The sequence below is a fragment of the Oryx dammah genome, unplaced genomic scaffold (genome assembly GCF_014754425.2).
Source record: "Oryx dammah isolate SB20612 unplaced genomic scaffold, SCBI_Odam_1.1 HiC_scaffold_7, whole genome shotgun sequence".
Classification (NCBI taxonomy): domain Eukaryota; kingdom Metazoa; phylum Chordata; class Mammalia; order Artiodactyla; family Bovidae; genus Oryx; species Oryx dammah.
The window spans coordinates 32,794,432-32,815,607 of NW_024070191.1; the positions used below are offsets into that span (position 1 = coordinate 32,794,432).

General features: G+C 46.6%; 2 protein-coding genes across 3 annotated transcripts; one reads left to right on the top strand and one right to left on the bottom strand.

Moving 5' to 3' along the window:
• Positions 1-77: 77 nt before the first annotated feature.
• On the top strand, positions 78-12,970 carry HTRA4 (HtrA serine peptidase 4). The gene is made up of 9 exons (XM_040242981.1): positions 78-687; positions 1,319-1,418; positions 2,339-2,543; positions 3,730-3,924; positions 4,568-4,600; positions 5,908-6,022; positions 8,035-8,092; positions 8,639-8,734; positions 12,141-12,970. The coding sequence occupies exons 1-9, from the start codon at positions 207-209 to the stop codon at positions 12,304-12,306; spliced, it is 1,449 nt and encodes a 482-aa protein (XP_040098915.1). The 5' UTR covers positions 78-206; the 3' UTR covers positions 12,307-12,970.
• On the bottom strand, positions 12,716-21,031 carry TM2D2 (TM2 domain containing 2). 2 transcript variants are annotated; one of them, XM_040242983.1, is made up of 4 exons: positions 20,690-21,031; positions 19,791-19,878; positions 16,506-16,621; positions 12,716-15,043 (listed from the first exon to the last, which is right to left on the bottom strand). In XM_040242983.1, exons 1-4 carry the CDS (start codon positions 20,914-20,916, stop codon positions 14,830-14,832), a joined length of 645 nt encoding a protein of 214 aa, XP_040098917.1. In that variant the 5' UTR covers positions 20,917-21,031; the 3' UTR covers positions 12,716-14,829. The 2 variants fall into 2 exon arrangements, with proteins under 2 accessions (XP_040098917.1, XP_040098916.1); XM_040242982.1 differs by having other exon boundaries at positions 16,506-16,654.
• Between the last annotated feature and the right edge of the window lie 145 nt (positions 21,032-21,176).

Sequence of the window (21,176 nt, forward strand, 5' to 3'; positions counted from 1 at the left end):
GGGGGGGGGTGGCGGGGAAGGGCCGAGGACATGTCTCCATCTCCTGGGACTGGTCGGGATGGGTTGAAGCGGAGGTTACTGGGGAGTGTGTGGAGAGGGCTGCCAGGCTCTGCCCCTTAAAGTCGGGGGCTGGCGAAGGCAACACCCCAGTCCGGAGACTGCTGCTCATCTGAGAGGGTCCAGAGGGAAGGTGGGAGGCGAGCAGGATGACCAGACCCCTGCGGCAGCCTGCCGGGCTCGGACCGTTCGTTCTGCTGTGGCTGCTGCTGCCCGCGCCAATTGGGCGCGGGGTCCAGGCCGGGCGGGCCTGGCCCGTGCCGCCCTGCCCAGCGGTCTGCGAACCCACGCGCTGCCCTCCGTTGCCCCGGTGCTCGGCGGGGACCGCGCCGGTGCTCGACCGCTGCGGGTGTTGCCGGGTCTGCGCCGCGGCCGAGGGCGAGGCCTGCGGCGGGCCGCTGGGCCGGCCGTGCGCCCCGGGACTGCAGTGCCGCGCGCCGCGCGCTCCCCGGCTCCTCGGCGGCCGCCCGCTGGGCACCTGCGGCTGCCCGGCTGCGGGGGCGACAGTGTGCGGCAGCGACGGGCGGACCTACCCTAGCCTGTGCGCGCTCCGCGCCGAGAACCGCGCCGCGCGCCTCCGTGGCGCGCTCCCGGCAGTGCCGGTGCAGAAGGGGGGCTGTGGGGACCCAGGTGAGCCGCGGGCGCGCGCTCTCGGCGCCCCCTTCTCGCTTCTTTAAGCAGCGAGTTCCCATTGCGGGGTTTGCCGCCGGCTCCTCCCGGCTGCCTTGCCAAAGGGAGTCAGTGCCTCCCTCCTTAAGTGTGGCGGCTCAGGGGTAAAGAATCCTCCTGCCAATGCAGGAGACGCAAGAGATGAGGGTTCGATCCCTGGGTGGGGAAGATCCCCTGGAGGAGGGCATGGCAACCCACTCCAGTGTTCTTGTCTGGAGAATCCCATGGACAGAGGAGGCCTGGTGGGCTAAAGTACATGGGGTCGCAGAGTCCGACACGACTGAGCACGCACGCTCCTGGTTTGGTGTCTGGTTCCCGGCTCCCACGTGGTTGCTCCCCAAATTCCTCCCCATAGCTGTTGACCACCGTCTTCCCTTTTAATTAATTTCCCAATCAGGATGACAAGTCTGGTCTCCTCAAGGTGCAATCTCATGGGGACCCCAGTGAATACACAGAGGGAGACGGTAGAGAGGAAAGGGAGGGAAAGACGGGAGAGAGGATGAGAGATTTGAGAGGTAATACTCGATGCGGGCAGGCAGCCGGGGTCCTACTCCTTCAACCCCTGCCCCAAGAATAAAGCATCTTTTCGCAGGGACCGGAAGTGCAGGCTGGCCCAGAAGCAAGTTCAACTTCATCGCCTCGGTGGTGGAGAAGGTGGCCCCGTCCGTGGTTCATTTACAGCTGTTCCGCAGGTAAAAGGGGTCTGAGGAGGAAGCTAGACCCCTGGGCTAAGTTTCCTGAGAGCCTCTCTGCTCCATACACTACCCCCCTCAACCCCCCGCCCCACTCCCACCGCATCCGCTCTTCCAGCTTCAGTTAGTTCTCCCAGCCTCACTTAGTCTTAAAAACCGCCCTCAGAAAAATCAAGGGGCTCAAAGACCTTGTATGGTCTGCTGGTCGTTTCGCCAAAAAGCCCTAGTCATAAGGATTCCGACTTGCAAACCTGAGCTATTCCTCTGCCTCTGACAAATTCGAGGTCAAATGCAAGAGCCAGGAGGCATGTCGATGGTGATCTTGCCTGGCATCTTCTACATGAAAGGAATCCCAGACCCAGAGGGCAAGAGAAACTTGTATATGTCAGTTCGTAGGCCAGTTCGTAGTGGAAACTAGGCGGGGACCAGACTTCTCTGACTCCCTCCCTGCTTGGTTGGGTGCTGGATAAAGTGGCACTAGGTCTACTTCTGACCCCAGGATTAGGTTTAGTCGTTGAGTTGTCTCTGACTCTTTTGCGACCCCATGGACTGTAGCCCACCAGGCTCCTCTGTCTGTGGGATTTCTCAGGCAAGAACACTGGAGTGGGTTGTCATTTCCTCCTCCACAATTAGGTTAGTCCTCTTTGAAGCAGAGGACAGCTACTTTGAGCAGCAAGACGGGGGCATTCCTGGAAAAGGAGAATTGGAATCAGCTCTCAGTCCTGTTCCTAAGGGATGGCCAGGGCACTGAACACACAGTCCAGTTAATGTGGAAAGAATGGAAACAGGGAAAAGTAAAATGTCTGAGGAAACTAGGGTGAGAGAATGTTTGATAAATGCCAGGTTTCTCGTGTTTCCAGACTACGGTGGATGCCCTGATTTGCCTGCCCTTGGCTTATGCTGTTGTCTTGCCGAGACAGGTCGCCTCTCGGCAGTGAGGATGTTCCTGTGTCCAGTGCCTCTGGGTTCATAGTGTCTGAGGATGGGCTAATTGTTACCAACGCCCATGTCCTCACTAACCAGCAGCGGATCCAGGTGGAGCTGCAGAGTGGGGTCCAGTATGAAGCCACCGTCAAGGACATTGACCATAAACTGGATCTTGCCCTGATCAAGATTGAGCCAAATGTGAGTCTGCGTATTTGGGGATTTTCATCAACTTGCTGGTCTTTTCTTCCCCACCCGATCACACATCTTTTCTTCTTGCTATATGTTTCCTTCGTCCCCTACCCCTGTTTGTCACTCCTCCTTTTTTTAATTTTCTTCCGTGCCTGTCTGTCCGTCCCTAGCAATTTCTATTAACTACACAGCTGTCTTTTTTTCTCCTTCAATTCCTTCTCCAACAGAGACTGCTTCTGGGAAACTTACTTCTCTGCTGTCTTAGAACATCAGACATAACTGTAATGGATTCCAAGCTGCTAATATGTACTTTGAGTTTCTTGCTATGCAAAGGGGTCCACGCCCCGGCAGCACTGACATCATCTGAGAAGTGTTTAGAAAACTCAGATCGACTGAATCAGAATCTGCCTTTTCTTTTTTTATTTTATTCTCCTCTATAATGCTACGGTACTAGGCTCTCTTTTATTTTTTTTCCTCTTTATTTTTTAATTGGAGGATGATTGCTTTACAATGTTGTGTTAGTTTCCGCTGTGCAGCAAAGTCAATCAGCTACTTGTGTACGTACATCCCCTCCATCAGGAGCCTCCCTCCCACACCCCGCCACCGTCTCACCCCTCTAGATCATCACAGAGCACGAGCTATGCCACAGCTTCCCACTAGCTCTCTGTTTCACACATGGCGGTGTGTATGTGTCAGAGCTACTCTCCTGATTTGTTCCACCCTCTCCTTCCCGCCCTGTGTCCACATGTCCATTTGCTACGTCTGCGAGAACCCACCTCTTAGTATGATTCCCAAGAGGTTTATGTGCACAGTTAAAGAGAAAGACTGCTTTGGGTGACCTCCTTTCTGTTCATGGCTTATTAACTTTGCAAACGTGTGAGCCGGAGTGGGGCTGAGTAAACTGCTAACGTCGGTTTATGTTTCATCAATTAACTTCACTTTGTTTACTTATCATTATTTCTACAAGCAGTGATTTTAGATTTTAGAGATGGTCTGATCATCTTAACAAGTGAGAGTCTGGTGTAGTCGGAGTGTAAGGAAGAAGCCTCAGGCAGTTGTAGAACCGAGGTGTGTGGTCGATTCTTAGATTCCGGGTGCTAAAATGGTAGTGGCCGTGTCATATATGTGTTACACACAAATGCTGATTGAGTCCATTCTTGATTTATCCACCTCATCCCTCCTCACCCACATACAGACTGACCTCCCTGTATTGCTGCTGGGAAAGTCATCTGACCTGCGAGCTGGCGAGTTTGTGGTGGCCTTGGGGAGCCCGTTTTCACTGCAGAACACGGTGACGGCAGGAATTGTCAGCACCACCCAGCGAGGGGGCAAAGAGCTTGGGCTGAAGGATTCAGACATGGATTACATCCAGATGGATGCCATAATTAATGTAAGTCACGGGGGTGGCTGTCCTCAGCCCGTAAGATGCAGTGGCCAGTAAGATCTCACTGGCAATGCAGTGAGAAGAACCGTTCAGGGTACCTTTGTTTCCCTTCGGCCTTTCAGGGATGTCCAGAGATCAGGTCTACCCTCGTGGGAGGGATGGAGTGCCATGCTGTTAGAGGTCAGCCTGTGTGATGTGATAACTGGCATCCACGATACTGGATGGTCTCTTAGGGTCTGTCACAGAGGTCACTGCTGCCATAGGAAGTGGTGGTCCTTCCTCTGGCTGTTGTTCTTTTCTTTAAATTTTAAAATATTGTTTATTTATTTATCTATCTGTCTGAGTTTTAGTTGTGGCACTTGGGATCTAGTTGGGGCATGTGGAATCCAGTTCCCTGACCAGGGATGGAACTCGGGCCTCCTGCCTTGGTAGCGCAGAGTCTTAGCCTCTGGACCACCAGGGAAGTCCCCTCTTCCTATTGTTCTTTACCTGCACTGGTTTCGGAATTGATGATGATGTGGCCTGCCTTTGCCTGCCCTAGGGGAACAGGGCCTCACTAGAGCGGGCTGCTTTTGATAAACCTCTTTAGGGACTCTGTAGACGTGACCAGGGAAAAAGTACTGATGGCTTTTTCCAATTCTGTCTTCAGCACGGGAATTCTGGGGGGCCTCTAGTGAACTTGGTAAGTAGCCACTTTTTTTGTTGCCTCACACCTCTTCCCAGCTTTCAGAGACTTGACATTTCATGGTGCAGATGGCCATGTTGCTCCTGTGTAGCAATGTGTGGTCTGGTGCTTTTCTATTATTGCACCGTAAGTAAAGAGGAAAATTTCAGATCTACGATGGGTTTGCCATCCTGGTGTGTGAGCTCATCCAGTTGAGGGTGCCAGAGTTTCCTTCACACTTACTTACATCTCTTCCACGTGTTCTCCGCTTTCGTTGGGTACTTAACAAAAGTCCTGGGTACTAAACCCAAATTATGTCAAACGACCACTGTACTGTGGAATGTATATCCTTGACGACCTCCTGCTTCTGCATGTGAAGAACTAACTCTCACCCCAAAATGCTAATTTAGTATTGACCTGCGTAGAGATGATAAAGGCATCAACAGCAGTCCATTGCTCTGTCATGTATTTAATTCTTAAGTTTTAATCAACATCCCTGGTGGCAACTCCAGGGTTTCTAGTTGCTCAAATACATGTGACAACCTGAGAGGGCAGTGCTGTCTGAAACACAGCCTGTGACCGTGGCCTCTGAGTCCCTTTGCGTGGGTCATTTTTGGTTCCTCTTTACACGTCACACTTGCTTGTAGGAGGATAAGTTGGGTGTGAAATCACTGAGCACTTTTTACTTGTAACATTGCGCGTGGTTTGGGGCCTGCTTTTTCTCCAGTAGACAATGAATTTACCAGAGTGAAGGAAATGCAGAATTTCAAAGTCACGCTGCAGACCTACTGAATTATGATCTGTATTTCAGTGTGATAGGAAGTCGCTCTTTTTTTTCCTCCTGCCCATTACCTAACAAAAGCTAAGGGATGATGAAATCCAGAAAAAGTATTTCCCACTTCATAAATTATGTTTAGGGGACATAAATTGACCTTATGTTCCTAAGGTCAATTTGCCGAATCTTCTGAATAGTTTCACTGAAGTGTGACTGAAAGTCAACAGCTTTTTGACTTTTCCATGTTTATTTTTAGTCTCATTTAAGGAGTGGAAAGGCATATATTCCTTATCCTTATATCTGTGTGAAATATAAACTGTGGTTCACTCTGAAAAATCAATGTAATTTGAGCAAGAAAAAAAAAAGTGAACTCAGGATTAAAACCCCAAACTCCTCAGCAGGAATCTGTACTGGAGTAGTTCCCCTTTGTAACCCACACACTGCTGGTCCCCTAAGATGCCACCTGCTGCTCCACCCTAAGCTTCTCTCCTTCCTTTGCCTGTTCAGTCTGCACAGCTGGGCAGCTGAGCGATGTCCCCTCCTTTGGCAGGATGGTGATGTGATTGGCATAAACACACTGAAGGTGACTGCAGGAATCTCCTTTGCTATTCCCTCGGATCGCATTCGGCAGTTCTTGGCCGAATTCCATGAGCGCCAGCTGAAAGGTAAGAGGAGTTGGTTTGGACTTTTCTTCCCCTCCAGGCTTCCTGGTGACTCAGATAGTAAAGTATATGCCTGCAATGCAAGAAACCCAGCTTTGATCTGTGGGTCAGGGAAGATTCCCCTGGAGGAGGAAATAGCAACCCACTCCAGTATTCTTGCCTGGAGAATTCCATGGACAGAGGAGTCTGGCGGGCTACAGTCCATAGGGTCACCAAGAACTGGATGTGACTGAGCAACTAAGGCTCTTGAGAAACCTATATGCAGGTCAGGAAGCAACAGTTAGAACTGGACATGGAACAACAGACTGGTTCCAAATAGGAAAAGGAGTATGTCAAGGCTGTATATTGTCACCCTGCTTATTTAACTTCTATGCAGAGTACATCATGAGAAACACTGGAAAAAAAAAAAGAAAGAAAGAAACTCTGGGCTGGAAGAAGCACAAGTTGGAATCAAGATTGCCGGGAGAAATATCAATAACTTCAGATATGCAAATGACGCCACCCTTATGGCAGAAAGTGAAGAGGAACTAAAAAGCCTCTTGATGAAAGTGAAAGAGGAGAGTGAAAAAGTTGGCTTCAGTTCAGTTCAGTCGCTTAGTCGTGTCCGACTCTGCGACCCCATGAATCGCAGCACGCCAGGCCTCTCTGTCCATCACCAACTCCCGGAGTTCACTCAAACTCATGTCCATCAAGTCAGTGATGCCATCTAGCCATCTCACCTTCTGTCGTCCCCTTCTCCTCCTGCCCCCAATCCCTCCCAGCATCAGTCTTTTCCAGTGAGTCAACTCTTCACATGAGGTGGCCAAAGTACTGGAGTTTCCGCTTTAGCATCATTCCTTCCAAAGAACACCCAGGACTGATCTCCTTTAGAATGGGCTGGTTGGATCTCCTTGCAGTCCAAAGTGCAACATTCAGAAAACTAAGATCATGGCATCTGGTCCCATCACTTCATGGCAAATAGATGGGGAAACAGTGGAAACAGTGTCAGACTTTATTTTTGGGGGCTCCAAAATCACTGCAGATGGTGATTGCAGCCATGAAATTAAAAGATGCTTACTCCTTGGAAGGAAAGTTATGACCAACCTAGACAACATATTCAAGAGCAGAGACGTTACCTTGCCAACAAAGGTCTGTCTAGTCAAGGCGATGGTTTTTCCAGTGGTCATGTATGGATGTGAGAGTTGGACTGTGAAGAAGGCTGAGCGCTGAAGAATTGATGCTTTTGAACTGTGGTGTTGGAGAAGACTCTTGAGAGTCCCTTGGACTGCAAGGAGATCCAACCAGTCCATCCTAAAGGAGCTCAGCCCTGGGTGTTCTTTGGAAGGACTGATGCTGAAGCTGAAACTCCAGTACTTTGGCCACCTCATGCGAAAAGTTGACTCATTGGAAAATACTCTGATGCTGGGAGGGATTGGGGGCAGGAGGAGAAGGGGATGACAGAGGATGAGATGGTTGGATGGCATCACTGACTCGATGGACATGAGTTTGAGTGAACTCCGGGAGTTGGTGATGGACAGGGAGGCCTGGCATGCTGCGATTCATGGGGTCGCAAAGAGTCAGACACGACTGAATGACTGAACTGAACCGAGCAACTAACACTTTCACTTTTCACCTTTTTCTTCTCCTCCAGTGGTTTTCAGGAGCCCTCAAAGGCCTTACCTGTGGTGGAGACACTCCTTCGAGTTCTGCAGAAAACAGAGTCGTGTTTCATGTTAGACCCAACTCAGATCACAGTGGGGCCAGGCAGCAATACTGGGGGCCAGGCGCAAGGCCTGGCGTGAGGTGTGCCCAGAAATACTCGGATTGAATTGATGTGGAAAGGAAAGCCCGGGGCTGGAGGTGGGGCGGTGAGCCTGCGCTAATGATGAAGGTTCTCTGAAGCACGTTTGTCTTGGCCAACAGCCTGAGAGGGCACTTATAATTGGAAGGAATATTCTGTGACTCCGGGTCTTTTAAGCTCTGCCAAAAGGAGAGAGGTCTTGTTGTCAGTAACACATTATAATTTTTCTTTCCAGGAAAGGCTCTCTCACAGAAGAAATATCTGGGTCTGCGCATGCTACCCCTCACAATGAAGTAAGCATGGGCTTTGACTATGTCTGTGTTGTATTTTAGAAGCAAAAGTTACAGGTAGAGAGTCTGAACGGAGAAGGTAGAGGATGTGGTCAGCAGCGGATGAATCACCTACCACTTGTCACAGAGTCGATGACCGCGTCTGGCAGCACCAACACACTGTACTTTCCACAGGACTCTTTCACTTGTGGCTGTATTTTTTTTATTTACTTATTTTTTCTTTCGGCTGCACCACGCGGCACATGGGATCTTCGTTCCCTGACCAGGGATTGAACCTGCTCCCCTTGCAGTGGAAATTCAGAGTCTTAACCACTGGACTGTCAGGGAAGTCACACTATGGCCACACTTTATAACGTCTAGTGGTTCTAGGCTTTGGCACCGAGAATCGAGGAAGAATGACTGTGGCCCTGTGACCAGCTAGATGGTGTCCTTGTCCCCTTGGTGCGAGCCTTGGGCCGAACAGAGAGTCCCCGCTGAGAGCTAGGGGCGGCCAGGGCTAGTTCACTGTGCTTCCTAACCTCCTGGGGAATCTCTTGTCACTCTTCCTAGCCTGCTTCAAGAAATGAAAAGGCAAGATCCAGAATTCCCTGACGTGGCTTCTGGGGTTTTTGTACATGAGGTGATTCAAGGAACAGCTGCTGAAAGGTAAGAGCAGTGCAGGCCCCGGCCCAGGCTCCTCCGTTCTCACTAGATGTGTCCCGCAGTAAACGTGTGTAGGATCCAGGGTCCTGTCCCGTACCGTGGGCTCCACCCCCAGAGGCCACTGAACAGCTGAGGGGTGTGACTGACCGAATGTATTTTACGTTTTGTGCATGCTTGCATGCTAAGTCACTTCAGTCCTCTCAGGCTCTTTATGACCCTATGGACTGCAGTCCACCAGGCCCCTCTGTCCATGGGATTCTCCAGGCAAGAATACTGGAGTAGGTTGCCATTTCCTTCTCCAGGAGATCTTCCCAAGCCAGGGATCAAACCTGCTTTGGTCTCTTAAGGTCTCCTGCATTGGAGGGTATGTTCTTTACCTCTAGCCACCTGGGAAACCCCATTTTGCATTTTACTTAATTTTAATTGATAATTAAATTAAAACAGAACAGAAGCAATGTAAAATGTTTTCCCATGAAGCATATCTTTTGTTGTTGTTGTTGTTCTGGGAAGATTGCATTTTATTTTAATAACTGCAGTGTGGAAGAAATTATCATCAGGTATATGCTGTTTCTAGAAGATTTCAAAGAGTGTAAAATATGTATAATAATTATTAAAATGTGACATGTTAAAATGACATTTTAGATATACAGTTAAGACATCAAAGTACATTTTTATATTATATGTTAGTTTCATCTGTTTAAAAGTTAGAGAAAAACTTTTTTTAATGTGGCTACCAGTTCACATAAATTTAAATTAATTTTGCTAGAATTTCCAAATCTACTCTTTTGCTTAATGCTTTACTTAATAAGAATTAGAAGAATCTGGAGGGTTAGGAGTTTAGGAACATATTTTAGGTACTTTAAAATCCTGGATGACACTAAAGAATTCTCTGACACTATCAGAGGCCAGCCCAGCACTAAACAAGTACATAAAGTGAATAAAGCAAAGGCTAGAGACATTTCGAGAGATTTCCAGTAACTACAGAGAGAAAAGATGACTCGGCCTACAGTTATTCTCCTGATCTCTCTCTTATGCTTCTTGCATACCCTTCCCTCACCGTTTTCGTTTTTCTAAGAGCTCAACAGTCTGCTTAGATTATGTTAACCCTTTTCATAGGGCAAGAATCTATAGGGTACTAACTGTTCAGAATAGCTAAGCGTTAGGCTTCCAGTTACTATATTTGACTTGCCATTGGCATTTCTAGACTTTCTGGGTCCCTGCCCCCACTTATTTTTAACTTCTGGTTCAAGGCCAAAGCTATTTCTTTCAGCTCTTCAGTCCTTGCTCCTCAAAATTTGGTCTGTAGACCAGCAACAATGGCATCAGCTAGAGCTTTTCAGAGTGACAGGAGTGCCACTGGAAAAGAATTTGGAAAACAATAGATACATGTATAGGCGTAACTGAATCACTTTGCTGTACACCGAAACTAACACAACATACTCTAATATATTTAGAAAGAATCAGAATCTGCTTTTAAATAAGATCTTCAGGGGATTCAGGTGCTCATTACACGGTGGGAATTGCTGCTGGCTTGAAGTCTCTGATAAACTGGAAATCTTCCTGGTGTCACCCACTTATAATAGTCATTACAATTCTGGTAATAACAGCTGGCATTTATCAACCACTTACTGTGTCAGGAATCATTTAAAGGGTCTTATGTACTTGTTCAAGCCCCCAATAATTTGGGGATATAGGTGTTATTTTACAGAGGCAGCAAATGGGGTACAGAGGTTAATTACCTTGGAAGTTACGTGATGTGTCAGTCAGAAGGCAGGGATGTGGGACCTAGCTTGGCTCCTGTATTATCCTACTCTTGCGGCTGCTGCTATTGTTTCTGAGAGGCAGAGTGACTGGCAAGAAGATGGGTTTTCAAGTCTGAAACATCCAGGATGAAATCCTGCTTTAGCTTCTTACAAGCTGACAGTCATGGGGGAAGGTCTATTTGTCTGAGCCCTACTTCCCCATATTTGACGCATAGTTTGCATCCGGTAATACTTTACAGATTTCTTTTCTTTTTCTACTTACAGAACTATTGTGAATTAACTTCTTTCTTTGTGCACCATACCAGGTACCAACCCCTCCTCCTACGCGCCCCCCTGCCCCGCCCCGCCTGGCAGCTGCCCTTGTTCTCAAGGTTTTCTCTGCTTTTAGCTCTACCCTTGAACTTCTCTTCATAGGCACGTCCTTTACATTTGTTTTCTCTTTTCTTCTTCTTTTTTTAAAAATAAACTCCACATACCCTGATAATCCTCCCACATTATCATTTCTTCCCTGGGCTTCTCAGCTTCCTATTCCTCATTCTTTTTTTCTTTTTTGGCTGTACCTGGTGGCTTATGAGATCTCAGTTCCCTGACCAGGGGTCTAATAACCTCCCCCCTTGGCAGTGAGAGCACAGAGTCCTAACCACTGGACAGCCAGGAAATCCCACCAACGCCACCACCCCCCATTTCTCTCAAATGGTATCTCCTGTGGTCATTTGACTTCCAGCCTGTTTTTGACTTTAAGACAGATCGTCCACATGGCTATATATTTACTGTAACGTTTTGTATCTGGAACTAGTTTTGTTTCTAGAACATATATTCTATTTGAAACAAATATTTTGGAGGCTGAATATAATCACAACTTTGAGGAAAAGAAGCCTTAAATATTTAGAGCTTGGAGCTTCGTGACTGGTTTTTGACTTTCTGGAAACTGCTTCTGTAGCACAGCTCAGCATACCCTCCAGGTCCATAAATTATAGGTGAAGGTGGGGCAGGTAAGTGGACTGTCAACACCCCACTGATCAGAGTGTAATTGTCTGGAAAAATATGTATTGCTTGGGCTTTTCACGTTTATTGGTAAGGTTGAGGGTATGTTTCAGGTTAAGTGAGGTCAGGGATTAACAGAAAAGCTCAACTCACTATTCAAAACCAAATCTAACATATGGGAGGTGCAAATTTCATACATATGATTCTGGTGGAATATGAATTTTAGAAAGGTGAATAGGGTTGTTGTCCTCCAGTGATTCTGCAGCATATATTAGAAGACCCCCCCATATTTGGAAGTGAAAAGTGAAAGTGAAGTCGCTCAGTTGTGTCTGACTCTTGCAACCCTATGGACTGTAGCCTGCCTGCCAGGCTCTTCCAAAAATGGATTTTCCAGGCAAGAATTACTGGAGTGGGTTGCCATTTCCTTGGGATCTTCCCATCCCAGGGATCGAACCCGGGTCTCTTGCATTGCAGGCAGACTCCTTACCATCTGAACCACCAGGGAAGTGGCATATTTGGAAGGATGGGGGCTATTTTTGGTTCCCTGGTTTGCATGCTTAATGTCAGCACAATAGTAGTGCCTTAAGAGACAGACATTAAATTCTAGATGGGGATTAAGTCAAACTCTTACAGTTTCATGGTCCTTTTTTCTCCCCTCCCAGCTCTGGGTTGAAAGACCACGATGTAATTGTCAGCATAAACGGACTGCCTGTCACGACAACAACCGATGTGATTGAAGCTGTTAAGGCCAATGATTCACTTTCCCTCCTGGTTCGTCGGAAAAGTCAAACTTTGATCCTGACAGTCACACCTGAGATAATCAATTAAGAGCCTTGCTTTAAAGATAAATTATCTAACAAAACCAAAGCTACATTACCTGGTTTGTATCGAGGATGTGCCAGTGATGGCAAGGGGTTTTAGGATCTCTTTCTTCTGAATAAAAATGTGTGCTTTTAAAACACATATACACACATTCCAGAACCATCAGGTTGGGGGTGTTACAACTGCTGATAAGGAGCCTAAGGCAAGAAGAAGAAGGACATGGTGCCAGGAAGTCTGGGGAGCTGATAAAATTTTATTTAAAGACCGGAAACAACTGAAAACAGGCAGTTTCTAATTTATCCTTGATGGAAGGACACTTTAGTACTAAAACTTCTCTATCGCCATAAACTGGATATAACACTACACACACACACACATACACCTATCTACCAATATTGAGAAACTGAATCCAGAGTGCAAAGGAAATCACATTTTTAATATTATTCCTTTACTCAGTTTTCCAGGTTTATCACAATTGGCCAGGGTTTGTAAATACAGAGGATGCTCGTCACTTAGAATTCACACTGAAACTAACAAATTTGGATGGTCACAGAGGAATATAGATTCTCAGGTTGTTAGCTAGCAGTGGAAACAACTCTGGTTCCCATCAGCTTTTCTGTGAGGAGGGCTTCTATAAAATATTCTATAAAATAGAAACTTTAATAATTTACAGACTTTTACCTCTTTACCCAAGTTCTTCTTCCTGGAAACATTCATGACCAATGATTTTGAGTCTGAAAGCTGCCACAGTTTATTTTTCAAAAATAACTTTTGATGGGGTTTGTGAATATCTTTAAGGATTTGTTTTTTTTTAAGTGTGAGATGAAGCAGGATTTGTGGTTTAAAGTAGTATCTTATTTGGGGCAGGATTTCAATTTTAGTTTTCCAGATTTTTCTTAAAAGTGAGTTTTTCTTTTTAAAAAGGGGCATCCTTGAACTCTCTTAAGTTCTATGCAGAAATTTTAAGTTTATGTGCATTTTTCTGGGGAGAAGGTTCAATTTCTTCAGGACCCACAGCAATTTAAAATATACTGCCTTAGACTATAGAGATTATAAATAAGAATTTATCAATTTACAGTTATGAAGAAGTTGAGGTCAATGTGGTACAGAACTTTTAAGACAAAAGAGAATAATCTGTTTTCATTTTTACATAATTGCCTCCATTTAATACCATAAGAAGAGTGGTCATATTAATCAGGGATAATAAAGCTGAAACTTTCAGGAAAACTGCTTCATAATGATAGAGAGTATCCAGTTATTTTAACTGGGATTCTTGGCTTTCATGTCAATTATTACGAGACTAAACTTTGAGCGGTTCTACCTTGATTGTTCTTAGAATTTATACGTTGCCCAAATAGCAGGCTCTTTGTAAACCCCCCTTTTACTTTACACTTAACAGTTCTTTTCAACTCAGACTGTAAGGGATGGGAACTAAGTTTTAAAAACCACAAGTTTAGAACTTTTTTTTTTTATCCCCTGTGATGTGGGAACTTGAAAGCTTGGCTTGTCTCTTTGCCTATGACTGACTGCTATAGCCCAATGAGAGACTTTGGTACCATGCTTATTTTGACAAATGTGTCCAGTTTCTTTTTGTTTCCCACAAGTCACATCCTAATTCTATCTAGCACTCAGCAGTAATATCCTTTAAGGAAGAGTCTGTTTTTCTTTCCAAGGATGTTAGGCTCTTCATTTTATATTATGTAATCATGAAGAAGAGATTTAGTTACTTGTATGATTTTTTTTTTAATCAAGTCTATAACATGGGCTTTCTAAATTGGTAAATGATACCTTTGCAATAGGAAAATTCTGCCAAGAGGATAGCTGAACCCAGACATGTCTGAAACTGTTGGCTTTCAAAATATAATTGGACATTAGAGGGAATTACTATACTGGATATATTGCCTTTCAGGAGTAATAATGATGAAACAATAGGGCTTATTAATAGACTCATTTCAGATGCTCAGCTTTAAGCACAACAGATATTGAGTTTCATTCTACCTATTGAAAAATACCCAAACAAGCGTTCCAGGTTGGCAACATTCATTCCGCAATTCAAACTCAGAAAGTCAGAATTTCAGCATGTATTAAAATCGTCTGCTGTTTCTACTTCTGCTGGACATTTTTGTTGGTTCAGCTTCTGACCTCCACTGCACGAAGACTCAGGGTCACAAAGGCACAGGCCAAAAACATCCTGTTGGGTCCAACTGCTCCAAAGGGTTGATGACATAGCAGCACACAGAAATAAAGAATAAGGAGACGCTTCTGCAGCTTATAAGTTAATCACTAGTCTTTATATTTTTGGTACATGAGGAAAGGTACAAACTTGATAGCCACAATACTGTCTGCTTGTCATTTCTAGTCTGCAGGGTCAAATTTGGGTCGAACATCCATAGTCTGAAGCTACCTTCCTAACCAAACCCATTCTCTCCAACGAGGGAAAATACTGGTCAGGCCTGACATCGAGGAGTTCTGAGCCTGCAGAGATGAGTCCAAGAGCCTTGCCTCTCTGGGCCACAGCAGCAGCTCTTCTTAGTAAATGGTGCACCAATTGCTGCCGTCACTGGGCATCAGCCCTCCAGTGATCAGCAAAATAAGGTCAACAAACCACCAAATCCCAAGTCCTCCAAGGGTCAAGAGCTTCCCCACTGCTGTGCCAGTGTGACCCAGGCAGAAACGATCTACTCCAAAACATCCCAGGAAGAAAGAGTAGAGCAAAGTGGTTATGAAGTAGTGTCCGGTATACCTAGACAGAGGGAATCAAGAGGAAGATGCTTACCATGTGAAAATGAAAACACTTAATGCTTTATTAGTGAATTTCACATAAGTGACAAGATGGGAAGATAGTCCCTCTGTGACTTCTTACCAACCCCCTCTTCCCCAAAGGAAGATCTCTAGTTTGTCTAGATTCTCATAAAGGTACTTGTTAAGGTATGGAGGGGGCTTCCCAAGTGGCACTAGTGGTAAATAACCTGCCTGCAGTACAGGAGACACAAGAGACGTGGGTTCAATTCCCGAGTTGGGAAGATCACCTGGAGGAGGGCACGGCAACCCACTCCAGTGTTCCTGTCTGGAGAATCCCATGGACAGAGAAGCCTGGCAGGCTACAGTCCATAGGGTCGCACAGAGTCAGACATGACTGAGCGACTCAGCACACACACACACAAGGTATAGAGGACCCAGAGGAACCAATACAGAGTTGGGCTGGATAAGAAACTATTAAGGACATTTACAGGATAGGTATCCTGGTTGGAGTGGTGGCTGGCGCCCAACCCTTTCCTGCGTAGGCTCTTTTCCTGAGGGAGGCTGTAGTTCTGAATGTAGCTCTCTCATGAGGTGTTCCCTTCCCTTAAATGAACACTAATCTCCACGCTTCTCTCCTGGCACCTGAAAAATGGTACTTCTTGGAAGGACTTCTGTCTTACATACTGTGACGACATTCAATTGCAGATACTCTAACGGCATCAGCTAACACAGGCACAACTCTCCATCAGCAAATGGTATACACAAGTTCTGTGCCTTCAAGTGGAATTTACAGAAATAACCCTAATTCGTTGTTTTAAAAGTTAATTAATTTTTGGCCGTGTCAAGTCTTAGTTGAGGCACTCGGGATCTTCGCTGTGGTGTGCAGGCTTCTCATTCTTAGCACGCAGGTTCTGTCATTGTGGTGCATGGGCTTAGCTGCCCTGTGGCAAGTAGGAGCCTGGTTCCTGGACCAGCGATCGAGTCTATATCCCCTGCATTGGAAGGTGGATTCTTAACCCCCGGACCACCAGGGAAGTCTCAATAACCCTAATTCTTCAAGACAATACTGCTTTTCAGGGAGAAAGGCCTGCACTGTTCATAATAAAATTTTTCCTCCTGAAATTCTACGGCTGTTTTCAAAGGATGTATGCCTATCGTAGGAGTTCTGAAGTTGGATCATCTGTTCCACCTCCTTCATTTTGTGGAGGAGGGGACAGAGACTCTGGGTGCCCAGAGGTCCTTTAGCTGGTTGGTGAAAGGCACATTTAGAATTCACAGCCTCTGGCCTCCTGTCCAGTGTCCCCTACGTTATCACCCCATTGCTTGTGTCCGTGGAGTATGCACAGCAGTAATCATGCTGTCCCTTTAACACTTAAGGTAAAAGAAAAAAGTCAACATCAAGAGAGGACAGAACAGCCCTACCTCCATCTAAGTACCAGCTACCCCATGCAGACAGCACTTACTTTATACAAGGTTTGTTCTCTCGGAGGAAGGTCCTCGTGCCGGCACACTCGATTCCCTCCAGGGCCCGGCACTGCACGCGAGTGTGCTCCACATCTCTGTAGGCCTGACCCCCGAACTGCGGGGTAACAACCACAAGAGAACAACCAAACTAGCCAGAGCGAGCAACACAAAACATCTCTCCATATGAAGTAACAAAAGCTGGCCCAGGACAGTAACTATTCTAACAAAGGTGGGGTAAAGCTGTGCTGAAGAGTGAGGAGTTTAGTGACATACTTCAAGCGATTTTCAATGAGACGATCCTAAATGGACATGGTTTTAAATAAACTCCTTTTCATCCTTTTCATTTTCTTTCCTTGTGACTACCTTTTTTGATAATATAGTACAGAAGTTTAAAATTAGTTTCACTAAATGTCATTTTGGATTAGCGGGACACAGTGCTTTAATTAATCCTATATTTACAGAAGAGAAGAGCACATGAGTGCGTATTTGGGAATGGGTATTCAGAAAGTCAATGTGTAGAGACTATCACACAGAGTGAAGTCAGAAAGAGAAAAATGTCATGTATTAACGCATACATGAGCAGTCTAGACGGAGAAGGCAATGGCACCCCACTCCAGTACTCTTGCCTGGAAAATCCCATGGACGGAGGAGCCTGGTAGGCAGCAGTCCATGGGGTCGCTAAGAGTCGGCTACGACTGAGCGACTTCACTTTCACTTTTTACTTTCATGCACTGGAGAAGGCAATGGCAACCCACTCCAGTGTTCTTGCCTGGAGAATCCCAGGGACAGAGGAGCCTAGTGGGCTGCTGTCTATGGGGTCGCACAGAGTCGGACACGACTTAAGCGACTTAGCAGCAGCAGCAGCAGTGCAGTCTAGAAGTGTGGTACTGATGAACCTATCTGTAGGGCAGGAATAGAGACACAGATGCAGAGGCTGGACTATGGATGTGGATGTGACTGGGGGGGATGGGAAAGGAGAGGAGGGAGGGAACTGAGAGAGCAGCACTGACGCACATACGCTGCCAAGCATAAAACAGCTAGTGGGAAAAGCTGCTGAATGGCACAGGGAGCTCACCTTGGTGCTCTGTGATGACCTGGGGGTGGGGATGGGCGGTGGGTGGGAGGGAGGCTCGGGAGAGAAGGGATATACGTATACATACAGCTGACTCACGCTGTTGTACAGCAGAAACTAAAACAACACTGCACAGCAATTATACTCCAATTTAAAAAAAAAGCCAATGTGTATTTGAGGCCTGTTGGCTCAGATGGTAAAGCAACTGCCTACAATGTGGGAGACCCAGGTTTGATCCCTGGGTTGGGAAGAGCCTATGGAGAAGGAAATGGCAACCCACTCCAGTACTCTTGCCTGGATAATCCCATAGACGGAGGAGCGTTGTAGGCTACAGTCCATGGGGTCGGACATGACTGAGTGACTTCACTTCTTCACTTCACTTCTTATACATATATTATAAATGAACATCGTTAGGAAAGAACTCAACATGTCAACTGACTCAGGACTTTATGCGGGTCTTGAAACTGTGATTTTCAGCTCACATCCATAGTAATGTAATACATCTATATATGTTTAAATTCCAGCAAAAAATTTCAGAAGACCTCTGACCCTTTGTGTAACTGAATTCTAGCAGAGGAAGCACAGCTGGGCATTCTCCACTGGCACCTTATTAAGTGCTTCACTACTCTTCTCGCTGGAACATTCCTCAAAGGGAAGTGGGTGGAACATGAGGATGTTTACTCTTGCCCCTCCCTTGGGACTTGGGGGCCCGAATGCTGACAGTCCCCCAGGACTTCCGGGGGAAGTGACAGTCTGAGCACCTTGACAGGATCAACCCAGTGTTGTAATGAAAATGGGCAAAAGTAAGTATTGTATAGAGATCACTTATTTTTGCCTATTTTCATTAAACACTGGGTTGATCCTGTCAAGGTGCTCAGACTGATCTCTCTATGATACTCTGGGCTTCCCTGGTGACTGGGTAAAGAACCTCTGCCAATGTAAGAGATGAGGGTTCAATCCCTGTGTCAGGAAGATCCCCTGAAGAAGGAAATGGCAACCCACTCCAGTATGCTTGCCTGGGAATTCCCACGGACAGAGAAGCCTGGCGGGTTAGTCTATGGGGTCGCAAAAGAGTTGGTCAGGACTTAGTGACTGAACATGAGCATACAATGCTCACTCAAACTTTTATCAATAATTACCCATAGAACAAAATCTCATTGTATTGAAAATATTTCTTTACTTGTGATTGCAGCAAGAGTTGCCTTTTTGGCCTTGTTACTTTCAGGTTTATTTCCTTGTGTTTGATTTAGTAACAAAGAATATTTTCCCATAATTCTCTTATAGCTGATGGTGTCTTGATTTGTATTATGCAGTGTAATATAACATAACGGTGAGTCCACAGAGGGGAGGAAGTATATGAACTTCGCTGGGTCTGGGGAGACTGACTAGGAAGTATGCGTCCAGCTTCAGGGATATTATTAATGGAACTGAAGGGCTTCTTTTCATTCTAAGAGGCCATTGTTATCCAAGGCTCCTCCTGAATACTACAACCCCCTACAAAGACATATAATAATGAAAAGTGAAAGTGTTAGTCACTCAGGGTGTCTGACTCTTTGTGACCTTGTGGGCTATAGCCCACGAAACTCCTCTGTCCATGGGGATCTCTAGGCAAGAATACTGGAGTGGGTTGCCGTTTCCTTCTCCAGGAGATCTTCCTAACCCAGGGATGGAACCCAGGTCTCCTGTGTTAGCAGGCAGAGTCTTTACCACTGAGCCACCAGGGAAGTATACTGATAGGCCTGATCTATTTTCTAAGGACGTGGTGGAAACTGCTTGCCTAGTGAAAAGAAAGGTCATTGGCAAGAGGAGCTTTGCCCCAAGTGCATATGTAACGAAGATACTGCTCAATCCAGCATCAGTTTTAGAAATTGCATAAACCTTCCTTTTGCTCTTTCAGGAAAGTACGTGCCTTGAAGGGTAGTCAGGGGTGATATCTGAGCTTCAAATCCGTCAATCACAATGGCCAAAGGAACCAAAGACAGATTGGTCTTTGCACCTGGGTAGTTTTGGCACAGAGCCTGCTTCTTTCTGAGAAGGCTAAATGTCTTGTTCAGCCATTGACCCTGATCATGCTGGAAATTTTAAGTAACAGTCATTTCAGTGAATTTTACAAAAAAATAATTTCATACTCCTTATACTTTTCTGTAATAGCATTTAGGCAATATTGTTTCTCTATGGAAGAGTTTGCTTATAAAACCAAACAAAAACCCACCTTGAGACAACCATAACCAAGTTCCTGGGATGCTGTTGTGTTTCCAACATGATCCACTGGGTCGTCACATTCTATAAATTCATCGGGTCTGTAAATCACCAGTAAGATCATCATTAAGGTCTTTCTAAATGGCTGTTTACAGGTATATAGTCGTAACAGGCAAGAGACATTTCTGCAAATTTTCTGGGGGTTAATGTCCCTCTGAGTCTTCCCCAAGACAAGAGATTCTGTCAATTAGGCTGAAGGACAGCAGGTCAAACAGCCATCCAATGACCCTTTGGTTAAGGCGGGGTGGGGATGAGGGGCGTTTCTGGTCCTTTTTCTACACCGATTCTACCTCTGCCAAGGCTTCATCTCTTCCCTAGGCAAACAGCCATAAGGCTATGGGGGCAAAATCCAGGCCAAAGGATTCCCAGCTCTCTTGCATTTTTCAAAAGCCTTTTCTTATTTGACTTAAAAGAGACGTTAAAAGTTTTGACTTGGTTCTGCAACTCTAAGGTTACTGCTTTTATTTTTTTAAGGAGGTGCCACGTAGAGGCGTGTGATTTACTCCACTTGTGCACCACTCAGTACCAGCACGAACGAGGGTGTCTCCTACGGTTAAATAGAGCAGGTACAACCTCGTACCCTTCTTCCTCAGGCTATATAATGTCACTGTTCCCTAGTTCTTCTCTTTGGGGAGCCCAAAGGATCAGTCACCGACACAGAGGGGTTTTCCCCTGGAGGAGTGCGTTGAGTGAGAAACCTGTCATGGTTATTTTTCTCCCGCGTGTCGACGATCAGGTAGGTCCTCCAGGTGGAGAGGGACTGGGGGGCGGGGGGAAAGCAGCCTCCCTCCCCCCGTGTATCCCAGGGATCCCATCTCCATCTCCACCCGCCTCGACGACCGGGTAGCTTACAGGTAAGAGCAAAGGATGACTGGAGAGTGGGGGTCGACATACTCCCAGCTCGCAGCACCCGGGGAGCCCTCCGGGTGGGCGGCGCCAGCGGATGTGAGCTCGGGCTCGGCGGTGGCGTTGTGCGAGTGGCTCCGAGACACACAATGCAGCAGCAGTAGATTTCCCAGCAGCAGAGCCGCCTGGCCGCACAGAAGTAAGTAACTCACCGGGCAACCCCCCAGCACCATCTTCCCAGGCCCAGAGGCGGAGACCCGGCCTCAGACCCCCAGCCACAAGCCGGCAACAGCGGACCCAAGCCCTGCCTGGTCAAGGCCTCTCCGCGGAGCCCCACGCCTCGATGCCAAACAGCCAATGGGAGCTCAGATTTTTACGTCCCGCCCAACTCAGACAGCCAATAAGGATAGGCTGCGCAGGAGGCGGGCGTGCGTTTCGTTTCTGCGGGTCAATTCCGCTTCTGGGGCTCACGCTCCACCTTCTTTTCCGTGAC

Excerpts from the sequence above, each read along its gene's own strand:
- HTRA4 (XM_040242981.1), top strand. The coding sequence starts at position 207 with ATGACCAGACCCCTGCGGCAGCCTGCCGGGCTCGGACCGTTCGTTCTG. Across the intron at positions 6,023-8,034 it reads CCATGAGCGCCAGCTGAAAG|GAAAGGCTCTCTCACAGAAG; the intron begins GTAAGAGGAGTT and ends TTTTCTTTCCAG. Across the intron at positions 8,093-8,638 it reads ATGCTACCCCTCACAATGAA|CCTGCTTCAAGAAATGAAAA; the intron begins GTAAGCATGGGC and ends CACTCTTCCTAG.
- TM2D2 (XM_040242982.1), bottom strand. The coding sequence starts at position 20,916 with ATGGTGCTGGGGGGTTGCCCGGTGAGTTACTTACTTCTGTGCGGCCAG. Across the intron at positions 19,879-20,689 it reads GTCATCCTTTGCTCTTACCT|ACCCGATGAATTTATAGAAT; the intron begins GTAAGCTACCCG and ends GGTGATTTACAG. Across the intron at positions 16,655-19,790 it reads TTGGTTATGGTTGTCTCAAG|TTTGGTTGTTCTCTTGTGGT; the intron begins GTGGGTTTTTGT and ends CGCTCTGGCTAG.